The following is a 15,242-nucleotide window of genomic DNA, read 5'->3' as shown; positions in this document are numbered from 1 at the left end:
AAAATTATCGAAGATCTTTGGATTATTGGAACACGTAAGATAGATGATTTCTGTACCAAAGTTCAAAGAAATATTCCATTTTCCTACCTAGAATGATAAATTATTTCAACTACTGAGAAACTTGAATAATAATTGAACAATTTGAGTGCATAAATAAGAAAATTTATGAATAATTCCAGTGGATCCTTGGTCAGAAATGAAGATGATTCTTATACCAAAAATTAAAGAAGAAATCTTTCTTCGGTTTGTAAAATTGATATTTACACGCGCTAAAGAAGCGGCGAATAATTTCGATATTCCTTGAAATTAGAGCGCACAAGACCAATTACTATGGGTAAAATAATCATACCAAAAATTAAAGAAGAAATCTTCCATTTTCAGTCCAGGATCCCAAGAATTATTTTCAAACGTAAAAGTCTGGAAAGACTAAAAAATTTGTAAATAATTAAGTATTTGCTAAAACGTCCAGTATGACGCATTTCTGCGTTACTAATTCCTATTTATAATCGTTTTATAGCTTTATTACGCCTTATGTCTAATTAAACAACAGAAAAGTTACCGATACTACATCTCACAGTTGCAATTCCGGGTTTCAGATGCATCAATGGTGGCAATAAAAAAAAAAGAGACGCTTTATCTCGAAAATTTTACAAGATGTTCAACGTCTGTACGACTCGTTTACGATATGGATATCCTGTCCGTCACTACCTGCCGGTTAGGTAGCTCACCTGACGGATTGGGAGGTCCACGATGTTCGTCCATCGCTTTTGAAGAATGCCGCCTTCTCCTGGCTCATCTACAACAAACATCCACGATTACGATCACCGTGATAAACCATCCACGGATGGGTCTTTGTTCCTTTATTTACAAATTGCATTCTACCGAATTCTTACACGCAAACGGAAGCGATCAATTCCTTTTACCGGCCACCGACAGCTTCAAACAACGCTTTTCCTTTTCTTTCGTTTGACGAATAAAATTCGAGGATGAATTCATTCTAAAATACATAGTGGAATTAATCTTAATCCTAGTGTAGCGGCACATGAGCGTAGAAAAAGTCAACGGTAAATTCGAATCTGGGAGAGACCCATATTACAGTGCCTTTGAATCCTAACGATTGTTTTACAAAGTCTAGTCATAGGAACTGTAACTTTTAATTTTTTGTGGTAACGTCCATCGATATAAATGTATGAACGTGCTCCCTAGGACAGGCGAATTGTTATCCTTTCTGCGATCGGCATAAGAGTATTGAGCGAGCGACGATTACAACTGACGCACACTATCTCTTCTACTTATACGAATTTTAATACACCGACTATTACAAATTCATCCACTCGTTTCTTATCAAACAACTTACACGTTTAAACCATCTCGCTAGTTTTAGTCAAGGGACGAAGATATCTAAGAGAAAAGTAATTATTTTTTATTTTAAGATAAGTAATATGCACACGTACGATTGTCGAGTATTAAATTAACTATTTGTAAAAGAATTTATTCACAACGGTATAGTAATTCATTATACGAGCTGTTCAGAAGCCACATTGATCAACTTCATAAATTGAAGCCTAGAAAAGGTGACAATGTTGCGAAAACTATTTCTTAAGTTTATTTTGACATTTTTTTCTTCAGAATTGAACATTAATGCTGTACTTATATACTTAATGAAATTAGAGAATTGACAAAATGTGGATCTGACTGGATTTGTTTGCGAAAGCTTCATATTATATTTCCTGCAAAGATTAATTAATTACGCTTCCATAGTACAATCGAAGAATGATACTCTATGACGCTCTTTCAATTTACGAACAATATATTTTTGCCAACTTAAGACGAATGTACAAGAGAACATGGTACACGTATTGTTTTTAATATTTCCAAATTATTAATATACTGAAAGTTATTTAAGAGTAGAACGTATTAAAAGAAACGATTTTATAATTCCTTAATAGCCAGGAACTAAACAGTATCCTTCTAACCACTTGTTCACTGTCTTCCTGTATTTTCCAAAAATTCTATATTTTTCGAGAAATGTCACTCTTACCAATAAAGATTGATATTTCTTTATAAAACGTTATGACCTCTGAAGTAATCTTGTCAAACGTTTCCATCGTCCTTCTCGGAAGTAAAGCTCGAACGTTTCGGAGTACCAGTGTTCTCCAGCTTCAAAGTCATTTGCTTACGAGTTTCGTTAGCATATTCATCGTCCTCCGTACTACTGCTGTTGTTTCGATTTCCATCGGCAGATGTGCCGATTATTACGTAGCCTCCATCACCTCTTTCGTTGACAAAAGAGTCGTAATTCTCTCGTTGACGTAGCACTTCCGACGGATGGGTCATCGTTTTGTTTTGACAGTACCACTCTTTATTTCTTGCGTGATGAGAGCAATCCAGAAAAGCCGTGCAATTCTATGGTTTTAGGTGAAATGATTTTTTTGTAGTAACATTTTTAATTTGTACTAAAATTGTATTGATTATACTAAATTAGGAAGACTTAGGTCTCTCTTTATAAGCATCTTGTTAGCAAGTTTTATAGGTAAAGACCAAAGTGCGTGACAAAATTAATGAGTCCACTAAATTAACATTTTATATAAATGTTTGATATTTGTCTATTAATTTCATTTTGTATAAATACTATATATATCTGATATTTGAGTCACTAAGAAGCCAATGATCAACTATTACATCTCAAAAGATTCTCTGTATTAGTTCCAGAATGTATGTATGTGATTAGTTTAATTATGCAAAGATTGAACGATTACTTTGAATGAAGTTGACCAATTTATCTTCTACGTGTCTCATTTGTCTGCAAAATATTTTTCGCATTAAAGAGAACTTTTATTTCGCAAATCTGACTTATTTTATTTTGTCGATTCAAGTTTCAGCTCATCGAATCATACTTACCACGACGTCATCCGAAATCCTGGAACATCTGGATTGAGTGGCGAACCAGCAGCATTCCTCCTGCATGATTCGCGACAAAATTTCTCTGCTTTCCGTGATTCTATGAATAGCAGCCGAGGTACCCAGGATCCCACAGGATCTCGATGAAAAAGGAAAGGCAACAGGAGTGGAGAGGTAAGTCTTCGGGAGTAACTGAGGAAAATAAAACAGACTTCATAATTTCATAATTTTCTTTTTTTGCCTTTTTTTTACTTCTATACTGTCGTATAGACGTCCATTTATTTTCGTTACACTGCTTACGCTCGATCTTCATTTAAACATTTTCATTATTTTTCTGTCGAATCTCATTAAAGAACTTCGTTCCTTAAGCTGGTAACGTGTTCGAATTAAAAGTGAATTTAAGCTCAATAATACCGGTATTGTTATAGTTCCATGTACATAATTGTACGCGAATAAAAGCATGTTCGTCATCATTAAGTTCCATTCTGTCTGCGTTAACTCTATCAGTTCTATTCTTTAATAAATTTCATTTCGAATCAATGTTAAATGAAATGTATCTCGAATTTTATATCTCACATCGTGAATACCAACGAGCCACCGACGTTCATCAATCTGATAATACAAGAACCTGAATTGAACTCTAATCTAATTACATGAAAACTGATAGAGTTAAATGTTCGCGAAATATACTTCTTTCCTTTTTGCGTTCGAATTTGATACTTAATAACACGAGCCTTTGTAAGGACTTTTCTCACCAACTTGGCACTTGTAGGATTTAAGAGATGTACGGTGGTTCATAATCGTTTTTCTGTACATTTCAATCCCTTAGTACGGTTTCCTACCGGTTAGAATGATAATAATTAGCTAATAATTAGACAGAAAGTCGTTTACGAGTTATAATACGGGTTACGTTTTCCTGTTAGTCGCAATCATTTTCACGTTGTTCTTTCCTTTCTTTTTGTTCTTCTATCACTGACTGAACATTTTTTTTTTGTTTTCCTCTTCCTCTCCTTCTTTTTTACCAGTTCTACCTCTACGTTTAATATCGTTGCCAATAATGAAACGTGGATTATGGTTTATTCGTCCTTAATCGTAAGACGTGTAAGTCATAATTCTATGTTACAGTCTGCATCGCCAACAAGACAAGTCAATAAAGTAACAAAATTATTAAAATTTCCAAGTAATTAACGCATCGCTAAAATTTCGTCATAGGATTCACGTTTTGGAGACGACGAGGTTGGCGTGATAGAATCCAAGAAACTTCCTCGGTTGTCTTAACTTTTGTTCCATCCACGAGATGCTGGCAATTTCCTGCTGTATTAGGTCCATCTTTTATCGCTGTTCGAACTTGAAGTTCATTATACAGACGTATAATAATATAGTGAAAGATTTCCTCCTCCCCTCCCCCTACTATCGCTGCATTTCTTCGTAGTCATATTTATACTAATAAATATAAATATCTTATGTTAATAAAATTTGAAGAGTTAAAATGTGAAATAAATTATGGAAGTATACACCGCACAGCGAAAGGATTTTTCTTCGACTATCCCTAAATTTCTTTAATGACAAAACGTTTCGAAAGATTGGACCTCGTTGGAGTGGTTTGTGCTCTTACTAATAATCCAAAAGTTAAAACAACTGAGCTCTCATGCACGATAATCTAATTAATAACATTAGCGAACTTACAAGTGATAGGTTGTAAAGATTAAAAACTTTTGTTGCATACTTTTGTAGCATTACATCAAGTAGGGCAATTGATTGGCTTACAATTTGCAAAATTGACACTTTACTCGTTTTAACACAAATCTTGTTGCTACTGTGTTAAAGAATTTATCCACACCGATAACTTGTAAAATTCCGCTAATAACATTAGTTTCATTGTGCAAGAGGGCCCCGATGATCGATCGTACTAGACAGACAATTACGTGTATCGTCAAAATTTCTTACAGAATTTTTTTCTCTTTTTATCACAACTCGCCTTTCCTCACGTCGCGACGATATTCAGCGTTCCCCCACTGTGTACCACTATAAACTACGCTCGTTTAATTTTAAAACAAATCACAGCATTTACATCATTCCATGCTTCTTGAACGTTCCTATACGTCCAAGAACAAAAAAGTCGAATGTTGAATTACCATCGTTAAGTATTTCTATTACGCTCGAACGATATTCATTATAAACGATGATCACACGATATTTAAACAATGTATTTGATCGATGGAACACTAATTCATCTTGCTAAACAGCACAACACGTTCCTCGTGAATTCGTTTACTTTCACGTGGATTTTCAATTAACACGCTCCATGTCATGGTAAATGAATCATCTTAGTACGCAAATCAATTTAAAATAGCATTAGAAAAGAATTTACAGAATTCGAGGCAAAGAAAAAATTAAACATTTCTACATTTAAAGTTATCTTCATTACATTAAAAATTCTAATTTCTATCATTGATTTCGGTACAATTGAAGATAAAAGACTGAAATATAATTGAACGCAATTCAGTGCAATTTTTAAGTAGATCGTTAATAACCATTTGCTTGAAATAACATCGAACGTGTTAAAGAACATTTCACGTTTCAATACAAATTTTTGCCTCTTGTTCGAGGCAATCGATCGAACGGAACGGGGGAAGGTTTTCATACACGATAAAATACGCGGGACGTAAGCGCGACGGTGAACGCGAAATAAAAGCTTCTCTTTTAATTTGGTCCCATTATAGGTACAGGGTAGCTGGCACGAATTATGTTAAGTCGATGTACCGATAGATCAATCAACACGAGTCATAGGTGCCTGCACGGGACTCAGAACTCGATTAAAAAGAAAATAGAAATAAGAAAAATAGAAATAATAAAAAATATTTCATTCTCACTCAAGACAATATCGAAGATCGTTTCTTACATGAGAACAATTTTTAAATTTAATGAAACATAAGTTCTAATGAAATAGAAATTGAATAGCAAAAGTATGAATGTCACATATAAGAAGAACATAATTAATAAGGTGAACTTTGCATTTTTCCATACAATATCGCACTTGTCAGAACGTTAATGCGCAGATTCTAAAAACATTTTTTCTTTCTAGGTATATTTTCCAAAGGTCCCAAAGTTACTATAATAAATCGAATATTAAACGTACGTTAAAATGGATATATAAAAAAGTTTCAATAAATTACATGCCATATTTTTGAGTTTACATTATAACTACAGTCTTACTGTCTACAGTCTTAACTTACAAACTTCTCTTATACAATCCAACCTTTTTCCTTATCTTTTAATGCATTAACATACTGAAGTTGCGATATTTGTCTTCTTGTATTTTTGAAATATTTCATATTATTTTGCAGTGAAGAAATAAAAGGAGTTCCAAATGCAAAAATACCGTGCATCCCCCTCAGGAAAAACATATTTTTCAGGAGCGGAACGGTGTGTATTTCGTCGGTTTTTCGACTTCCTACGTTCGCGATATTAATGTTCACTTTTATTCATACGTTTCTCCGCGCAGCAATACGTGTCGTCTAAATATTCTACTAAATAACTTAAATACCTTTTCGTCGCGCGTTTTCGTTCCTCCATTATACATATAAGTACAATATATATATATATACATGTATATACATGTATATATACATGTATATATATATATATTTACTTTTTTAAATATATATTTAATATAATCATATAATTCATCGTCGGTACACTAATCTCAGTGTATCATCGGCGATATCTAACAACTTGATGGAAGGTGCCGATTAAATACTTCCATCGACACATTTTGATTATATTTCTTTACCAAGTTTGAGCAACCCACAAAATTCTTTATATTTTACAACGTCTTTGTGTTATCAGAATAAATTTGCTATTAAAAAAAATACTTTAAACAATATTTAGTATTTTTGAAATACTTTTCGCGTCGAAGAAAAAGGTCGTTTGTTTTTAAAGATGATATGAGATATCTCTTTCGCCAAAATTTCTAGCCTTTCAATATAATACATCGATGTAAGTTGCTCAACTTAATAGTTGACGTACGAGACCCGCGAATATCGTGCTGCTTTTGATTTTATATTTTTGATTCGATCAAAAATTTTGAAGACCTTTAATAGCTCCACAGATCTCTTAAAGGCACAATCTCGACAAACGTGTGTGCAGTTTGCCGGGATGTTTCGTACGCCATTTATATTCCCCGGCGAGTCAAAGTCTAACGCGTAATGTTTGTACAAATTGGAGAAATTTGTCTTACTCGCGAAATCGATTCGAACAAGTTAGCTGAGAGTTATCAATTACGAATAACAGACGATTCTCTCTCCACGTACAGAATATTATCGGGTAACTTGAACATCGGAGGGAATAATTTAATCCTACAGACAACTGGACGCAATTCGCGTCCTTGATGAATTGCTAATTCCTTTCGGGGGCTAATTAGAATCTATAAATAAACGCAGCATTCGTAGACTCGTAAAAAAATTCCATGGCAAAGAGCAACTCCATTCATAATTGAATCATACACACAAGGTTGAAAATACGTTTGATCAAGTTTTGCAAATATCTACGTATACATCACATAATGTAGAGATTTGTTCAGTCGCTCTTCCTTCGTTCTTTTGGACGCAACAGTTCAAAATTCTTTCATAAACCACTGTATCCAGAAAGAAAATTGCGAGAGAAAATGCTCCAGTGGCATACTCGCACTTTTGAAAATGATTAGAATTACATAGTTCCCTTCCATCAGACTTTCAATTGGGAAACACGTTAGCCCGCGAAAGAATTGATGATTTGCTTTAAATTTCGCTACCTATAGCGCCTATGTGAGGTCTATGCCAACGAGGAATACTTGGTTGGCTGCAATACATACCCATCGACGTCGGAGCGACGAGGTCGTTGTTCGACTCGTCGAAACTCGCCTCCTCGCTTTCATCGCCGTCGAAAGACCTAACGGTCGTCGTCGCGGTCGTAGTAATTACCGACGTACCGTGCGTCGCAGTGGTCACTGTCGATCCGTTTACCTCTGACATACGATCCGTACTTACGGTAATACTTTCCGTGTCGGCGACTTCCATGTTTCCGCCGCTCTCGCCCACCATGTTCACGAAAAACTCCGATCTGGAGAACCTGCCAATCTCCGTCGAACCGAATGCTTGGTGAAAACCAGGCAACGGTTGCTTACTGACGCTCTTCTTCTTTGGCTCGAATCTTTCAGCTGATCGACGAGATTCGTGTTCTTTATCGCGTGATATACTAGATTCCTGATGGTTCAAAATATTTAGTAATTATTGAATTATATAGTATTTGAGCCTCTCAATGGTCTCTCGCTCGTGGAAGTGAGTAGTAATTTGTTTCTTGAATATCGACTTAATAAAGTTAAAATATTGACAGACAATAGAATTAATCAGTTTGACTTTTGAGAGGCTCACTTATAAAGACTGAGGGGTTAATATTAATTTAGTGGAATGAATGTTATACCGTTGTTGGAACTAGATTATCCATAGACATTCTGTTATTCATAGTGCTTGGCTCCCACCTGGGGCCATCATCCTCACGACGAATCCTTATTGTGGACGCAGAATCCACGATAGAATTTACTGAGGTTTCAAGTAATCTCGGCATCTAGAAAATATTTCTATTGTTATTACGTATTAGGTTTAGATGAAAATTCCTGTGTATAACAGAATGAAACAGTCCTCTGTAAAAATCTAGAAATTACTGCATTTCTGTGTGTCAATGAGACAAAACAAATTTCTTTACGTTCTTTAATTTACAGTAGTATAATGTAAAATTTTTAGCTTTGGTCTCTAGTTAAAGTTTGTTTTCCGAGCAGCTCGTATTATATTGTACATATAAATTAGAAAAAGGAGAAACCTGGTGCTCAGAGGGCGTGTACGATGCTCGTACGTTCTCGATATCGAGCTTAGTTGGATGATACATCATTCGCGGTGCTTCCTCGGAAAACTCACAGTGTCTAGGGGGCATACGATCCTGTAACAGCAGAGTGTGTCGCGGCCCACGGACTCCAACGTTTCGAGGCATAGGCGGAGTGTCTATAAAATTACGTTAGAAAATAATACATTCTCCGGCAGTTTTCTAACCGTTCTATTGGATTTTATCTTTACTTACGTGGCAGCACGCCATGACAAAATTGACCCCATGGTTCGTGTCCGTGTGAACCTGGACTCTGAATGTTTGGGTGAAGAATGTTGCTCATCTGAGAAGGATGAGAAGTTCTGGGATGTTGATGAGCACCTTCGCCATTCTGCAATGATTTGTAGAAACTCTTGAAGAAAATATATCATTTAAAAAGAAGGATTGAGAAATCTATGTAGAAGATTTTTTCTAGATTTCTACGAGAGAAGAAACAAAAGAAGTATATCAATATATTTTGATTTTAGATATAAAAAATAGCTTTTAAGAGGTAGAAGAATTCTAAAATCATTTTATACTTCACAGATTTCTGCGAGAAGACAAATAACATTAATGTATTTTATCAATTAAAATTCTGCGAAGCTACCAAATATTAAAAACTTCTAACTCCTGACAAACTTTAAAATTACATAACTTTCTTTCCAGATGATTCCGGAAACAATCCTCACCTGATAAGGATGCCACTTTTGACTATCAGGAAATTCGCTGTACTCCATATTCTCTTGGCGGCGTAAGTCCCTTTCCCGACTAACATCGGTGAAATCAACCGGATATCCGTTATTTGAAAATGTAGCACCGCATTCAGCGGCCACGGTATTGGTTACGCTGGCCGCAGCCTGATTCCTCATCACGTCTTTGCATTTATCGAGGCCACGCTGATGCATCGCACCCATTACTTGCAGTCTTTCGATAGGATCAGTCACGTTGCCGTACCAATCGGTCATTCGGGGCGAATGGATCGGCTTTGGACGAGACGTCGACTGGAACCACGGTTCCGTGGCTCGATCCGATTCCACGGATGAATTCATAGGCAAGTTGACTGTGGACACGCAACCAAAACGATGCTGATGATCTAGGAAACCGCCGGATGTGACTGGACCAGCGATCACGCCCGCTCGAGCGATCGCGCTCTGCAAGATCGATCGCCTGGATAGCTCGCGACTCTGTTCGCGCATCGCCTTCCGCAGCCTCGCCTCCTTCGGATTATACACGTAATCTGTCAAACAGGTGAATGTATTCAATTTTATTTATTACAGAAATTATAATTTTATTTTATTTCACATAAATAAATTTTATTATATATAAATTTTAATTCACATGGGCAGTTATTTTTTGTAAGTATAAATATGAAATTATATGAAAAGTATCGAGTATAGATATATACAATATCCCATGTGAAATGATGAAATAGTAATGATAATGAATGAATACTTTTGAGTCACTCTGTATATCCTTGCCACCCGAAGAACTAGATAAGAAATGCAAATCATACAAGATTTAACCTCTCCCTGAATAAATGCAGGTTCTTCATTTTTATTTAAATTACTACTGTTGGAATTTTCAATAATTCACTACTATAGAACTTTGTGTTATAAAAATACTACTCCTTTGACATTGATACCATCATATTTTCAGTTACTTTGCTATAAAAGAATATAAAATACTTTTAACTATGTAGAAATATAAGATATTTGAAGACAGTAGCATATAAAGCAATGTTTCCATAATACTTATTGTCGTAGTTTCCACGCAGGCGCGCTAGATCTTATTATTACTGTATTTTCTAACATTCTCAACTTCAAATTTAAAACACGATACACCTAAATTGAATTTAATCTTATCAATTTCTATCAGTACTATTACAATTTTAATGACGCATTCATACTGACATAATTCTTCTCCAAAAGACAATCTATACATACAAGAGCCACTTGAAATAATCCACAGCTCTAAAGAAATATGATAAGTGTTAAAACAATTGTCAAGTCTAAAGAGATATAACGAATGTTTTAAACGAAGAATAAAATTGGCCGTGCTTGTTGAAAATTTCTAAAACATCTACCTGTCGGATACGCAGGCGGTACAGTCCCGTTGTATCGCGCAGTAGTTTCGATCGCGCTGGAAATCGGCGGCGGTTCATAGCCACCGTAATCGGTGTTCGCGTTATCATAGCAAAAGTAATGTTGTTGTTGATAAAAGTGGCTCCCTGCCGCGTAAGCCTCGACGTAGTTGCAGCAGTCCATCTTTGCGACCAATGTGGTCCTTATCGCGCCGCAATGAACGACTTTACTTCCCGAAGCTTATCAGCCACGATTGCACATTAAATCCTACCAAGTAAGCCTTGAACACATAACCAGAGGCGAATTTACATTTTCCACGGAAGCTTCGAACCGAGTTTCGAATTTAGTCTCTTTTCTATTTTCTTTTGTTTGTTTCCTTTTTCTTTATTATTTGGAAGAATCGGAAAATTGGCCCCTTTTTTTCTTCTTTTTTCCCCTTTCTTGTAATTTCGTTGGATCTTTCTTGAATTTTATTCTTTCATGATACACGTCACCGAATAGAGTTTACGTGGGAAGACCACGTAAAAAGAGGGTACATCGGGAGGCGTTCGATCGGCCTCCTGCATTCCGTCGGGAAGACCCAGCGTTTTTAGTCTCGTCGCGCGTGGCGTCATTGTCGTACCCGCCGACGTTGTCCTCGTCCTCCTCGCCGTCATCGTTTACACCGACCGTAGCCACTGATCCAATTCGCGAAGACTGGCCTAGCTTACTAACTATAGCCCCGTAGATCCCGTCTCGTGGGCCACGCGACCCGTCGATTCCACACTGGATACAGTTGAATGTATCGGACAACCCGCGTCATAGTAGCTGCATCAGCCGCAAGATCGATGCTCAAAGCTTTTTCTCTTCTTTCAACACCTCCCGCACGCCCGTTTTTCTCTTCTAGTTCGTTCGACCGCCACGCATCTCCAATTCACGTTTCTCTGTCGACAATCGATATCAGTGGTTTATTTCCGTGCTTATCGTAGACAATTCAATCCAAAGTTATTTTCGAAATCAAGTTAGTTCTGTTGAACGGGAAAGTCTGTATCTATATTCTGCAATTTTATTTCTTCCATCATACTATGTTTCAACTTCTCCTTCTGTTTTTCATAATTTTTATTTATTTATTTATTTTTTCTTCGTTTAATCAATCCTGATGACAGTCGTATGTAAGATTCATTTCCATTTAAACAAATCAGTCTCTTCCATCCATCCACATTTTATTTACTCAACATCACTGATTGATTCACCAGAAAAAGAGAAAACAACAACGTACATCTAATCTCCAATGCAAAACTGCGATGTTTAACGCACTGATCGTTTTTCCATTCCAATCATTTCCTCTTTCACGACGTTTGTTTAGTCACCTCGACTAAATCTAAACGTTAGTCACTCTAGTCAGTTGTCAGCATCTATTACACGTTCGTATCGACTATATGCTTCTTTTATTTTCGATTGACGTTTTCCATTGTCACTTCTCTCGAGACGTCGACCACTATCCGTTAATTTCGCTTGGCTATTTACTGTCGAATCAACGGCGGTATCCAACGACCTATTTACGCGAGTGTCTCTCGCTATCTGACTGATGCTCCTGTGGAAGAGGCGCGCGTGCCGCAAGCGGGAACGACAGGCCGCGCACGGGAGACCCGCGTTCCTGCCTCGCGGTGCACTTGGGTCGCACTGATTTTGCGAGCGGCAGCACCGTGCACGTCCACGAATTTACGTGTGCGTTTCGTCATCGACGAATCCGACGGAGCTCCAGAGGGATAGAGGGGAGGGCTCGGTCTAACAAGAGGGTGGCTTTTTCCCTACCCCGGAGAGGCGAGGAGCGTTCGAACCACGAGGTGAACGAAAAGAGTTCCGGCCTCCAACGTCTCTGCGGTGTGCGCAAAATATCCCAAGAAACCCCCTTTTCGCCGCCTATCGATTCGCACAAGCTTCCTCTCGTTAATCGTTCGTCAGAGGATCCGTCTCACTTGAAATTGAACGTGTTTTTGTTCAGGAAAGAACAGTTGATCGAGGTGTCGTGTTATTCTTGCTACCATCCCTCCACTCGGCGACTATCATCGATTACCCAGAGTTTGAACTCGCCTTTTAAATGGATCGTTTGCTCCGGCTGCTGTATGCTGGTCCATATCGCCTCTTTTTCCTTTCTCTTCTTCTTTTTTTTTTTTTTTTTTTTTTTTTAGATTGAAACGTAATTCCACGGATGCACTATTTGTTAAATGGATATGGTATCTTTAAAATGCAGATTTTGTTTGGTTCTTCTTCCTTCGTTCGAAAAATGCTGACGACATATTTACAATTCATAAGCTGGAATTTAAAAAGTTATTAGAAATGGAAAATAGAGTATCTTTTTATGGAGTGTGGAATTTTTTATTATAAAATACTTAACCACCGGAGAATTCGTGCACAAGTGGAGATCCCTGCATTTTGCTGCATTTTGAAATTTATCTACCCCGTTACGAGAACTGCAGCAATTCTTCCTCCTTGTTATACGGGGTCTGCGGTAATTTTTTTATCGCGCTATACGAGCACTTATTGTACTCTTTGGGAGTTATATACCAAACAGTTTTGGGAGAAGCTTTACGAAGTCACCCTACAAATTCTGCCGCAATAATCTCTTCCTAAATCTCAGAATTCTTATTCACGTCCTATCCTCCTCTTAGATCATAACTATCCTAACTTATTTTATATTAACCGCTGAAAAACTAAATTGATCAATTTCGCTTTCTAAAATTTCCAATTTTAGTATTAGAATATACGATTTAAAAAATAATGATTAGACTCGATGGAGTTAATCTGTTAAAAGCATATATTTTAATTCAGTCTACTTTCATCGTTAACTGCTGTCTGGTCATTAATTGTAAAATTCCAGCCATAATCAAACATAAGACAGACACCATTTGATCGATCCTAAGCGTACTTTTCAAGGAAAATTCGCGTGATGTTCACAACGACGGGAGGCTCTCGTTTTCTCGAGCAACCGAGCATCGCGTCGATGCTATGGCGGATCGATGACCGACGATCGTTACACACTACACACAGAGAGAAGAGAGAAAGAGAGAGAGGGGGGACACTCCTCCCCCGCGTGTCTTTGGCTCGATATGCCCGCTGGATGCACAAGCCTCGACATTTTGACGGCTTCCCTTGGAGCGACCGTGCGTCACCCCTCTTTTTCCTTGTCACGCGTACGATGCAGTCGCGCAGATGCACGCTAGTCCGCTTGCCCGCGTCCTCGGACGCTCGCGCAGAACATATCGACACTTTCCGGTGATCTTAATTGACCACTCGGCTTGTTCGCTACGCGTTGGCCCGCCGTCGATTGCGCGACTACCGTTTAGCGGTGAATTTAGCCTTCTTTGCACCCCTTCGGCGTTTTCAAGCTGCAGCTGGCTATCGTTAGCAGAACCTTTACTGAGAACGCCTGATCCTCTTTTCTCTTTGATTTGGTCACCAGTCCTGATGCCTGGGATTTCCACGTTAAATTTCGATTCTGAAAAGAGTAGAAATTTTTAATATCGAGATCTTTTACAATTTTTATAGTATAAAAACTTTGTTTGTGAAATATTTTTTAGATAGAATTGGAGTATTAAACGGAAGATAATATAGATAGAATAGAAAATATTATGTATACATATTAAATTTTTTGTTTGAAGGTAGACATTTTTCATACCTTAATATGCAATTGAATAATTTAAAACTCTTCTTTGATCGTTTTCTTGTGGTTTGTAAATTTTATTTTTCAATTGTTCAATTGTACGTATAGTCGTTACACTTCACATGTTGAGGCATTTCTTCTCACATGCTATGGAGAGGCTTAAACTTTAATTTTTTTTTTATATATATATATAACGCTATTGGAACTTGCATTTATTCACAAGAAGAGTTCTCATTCAATCGTTGAATTTTAATTTCTGCGGTGGATTTACGACAATGGGAAAGAGAATGCGATTATGTTAAGAGTAAAACGGGTATCGGTTCAAACGATCGATCTGTCTAATATGCAATTACTATTTGCGCCCAGTGTATTGGTTCATCTACAGCATTTATGGATTATTAATTAAAACAGTTACAATAGTTGAATATGCACGCTCTCGTATCCTGTGATACCTACGAAGCCGATCTAATGTCACTCAATTCGTGCAACTAAACTGATACCAATGCACTGAATCGTAGAAACAGCGTAATCAATGATCAATAGTTAGACTGAATCAATTGATTTCGATACCATGTTACCAAAATTAAAATAAATGGGTACAAATTTGGACTTTACAAAGTATGGGAATATCAATATAAATCATCCATAATCTAAACAATTATAAGAAACGATATACCTTTAAAAAAGCGCAACTTTTGCTATTTTAAAAAGCTACGTTTTTA

General features: G+C 37.0%; 2 protein-coding genes across 2 annotated transcripts; both read right to left on the bottom strand.

Annotated features, from left to right (window-relative positions):
- Window positions 1-1,946: 1,946 nt before the first annotated feature.
- Window positions 1,947-3,029, bottom strand: LOC117241900. The gene is made up of 2 exons (XM_033508166.1): window positions 2,902-3,029; window positions 1,947-2,406 (listed from the first exon to the last, which is right to left on the bottom strand). The coding sequence occupies exons 1-2, from the start codon at window positions 2,965-2,967 to the stop codon at window positions 2,095-2,097; spliced, it is 378 nt and encodes a 125-aa protein (XP_033364057.1). The 5' UTR covers window positions 2,968-3,029; the 3' UTR covers window positions 1,947-2,094.
- Window positions 3,030-6,099: 3,070 nt separating this feature from the next.
- On the bottom strand, window positions 6,100-11,060 carry LOC117241887. The gene is made up of 6 exons (XM_033508138.1): window positions 10,880-11,060; window positions 9,486-10,033; window positions 9,013-9,148; window positions 8,758-8,936; window positions 8,362-8,505; window positions 6,100-8,144 (listed from the first exon to the last, which is right to left on the bottom strand). The coding sequence occupies exons 1-6, from the start codon at window positions 11,058-11,060 to the stop codon at window positions 7,680-7,682; spliced, it is 1,653 nt and encodes a 550-aa protein (XP_033364029.1). The 3' UTR covers window positions 6,100-7,679.
- Window positions 11,061-15,242: the final 4,182 nt, after the last annotated feature.

This window comes from Bombus vosnesenskii, unplaced genomic scaffold, assembly GCF_011952255.1.
Source record: "Bombus vosnesenskii isolate JDL3184/JDL3185 unplaced genomic scaffold, Bvos_JDL3184-5_v1.1 scf7180000013265, whole genome shotgun sequence".
Taxonomy (NCBI): domain Eukaryota; kingdom Metazoa; phylum Arthropoda; class Insecta; order Hymenoptera; family Apidae; genus Bombus; species Bombus vosnesenskii.
The sequence above is the reverse complement of the archived record's forward strand: the minus strand, read 5'-3'. Positions and strand labels throughout refer to the sequence as shown.

Excerpts from the sequence above, each read along its gene's own strand:
- LOC117241900 (XM_033508166.1), bottom strand. The coding sequence starts at position 2,967 with ATGCAGGAGGAATGCTGCTGGTTCGCCACTCAATCCAGATGTTCCAGG. Across the intron at positions 2,407-2,901 it reads GGATTTCGGATGACGTCGTG|AATTGCACGGCTTTTCTGGA; the intron begins GTAAGTATGATT and ends CTAAAACCATAG.
- LOC117241887 (XM_033508138.1), bottom strand. The coding sequence starts at position 11,060 with ATGGACTGCTGCAACTACGTCGAGGCTTACGCGGCAGGGAGCCACTTT. Across the intron at positions 8,937-9,012 it reads TTGTCATGGCGTGCTGCCAC|ACACTCCGCCTATGCCTCGA; the intron begins GTAAGTAAAGAT and ends GTAATTTTATAG. Across the intron at positions 8,506-8,757 it reads ACACGCCCTCTGAGCACCAG|ATGCCGAGATTACTTGAAAC; the intron begins GTTTCTCCTTTT and ends AATATTTTCTAG.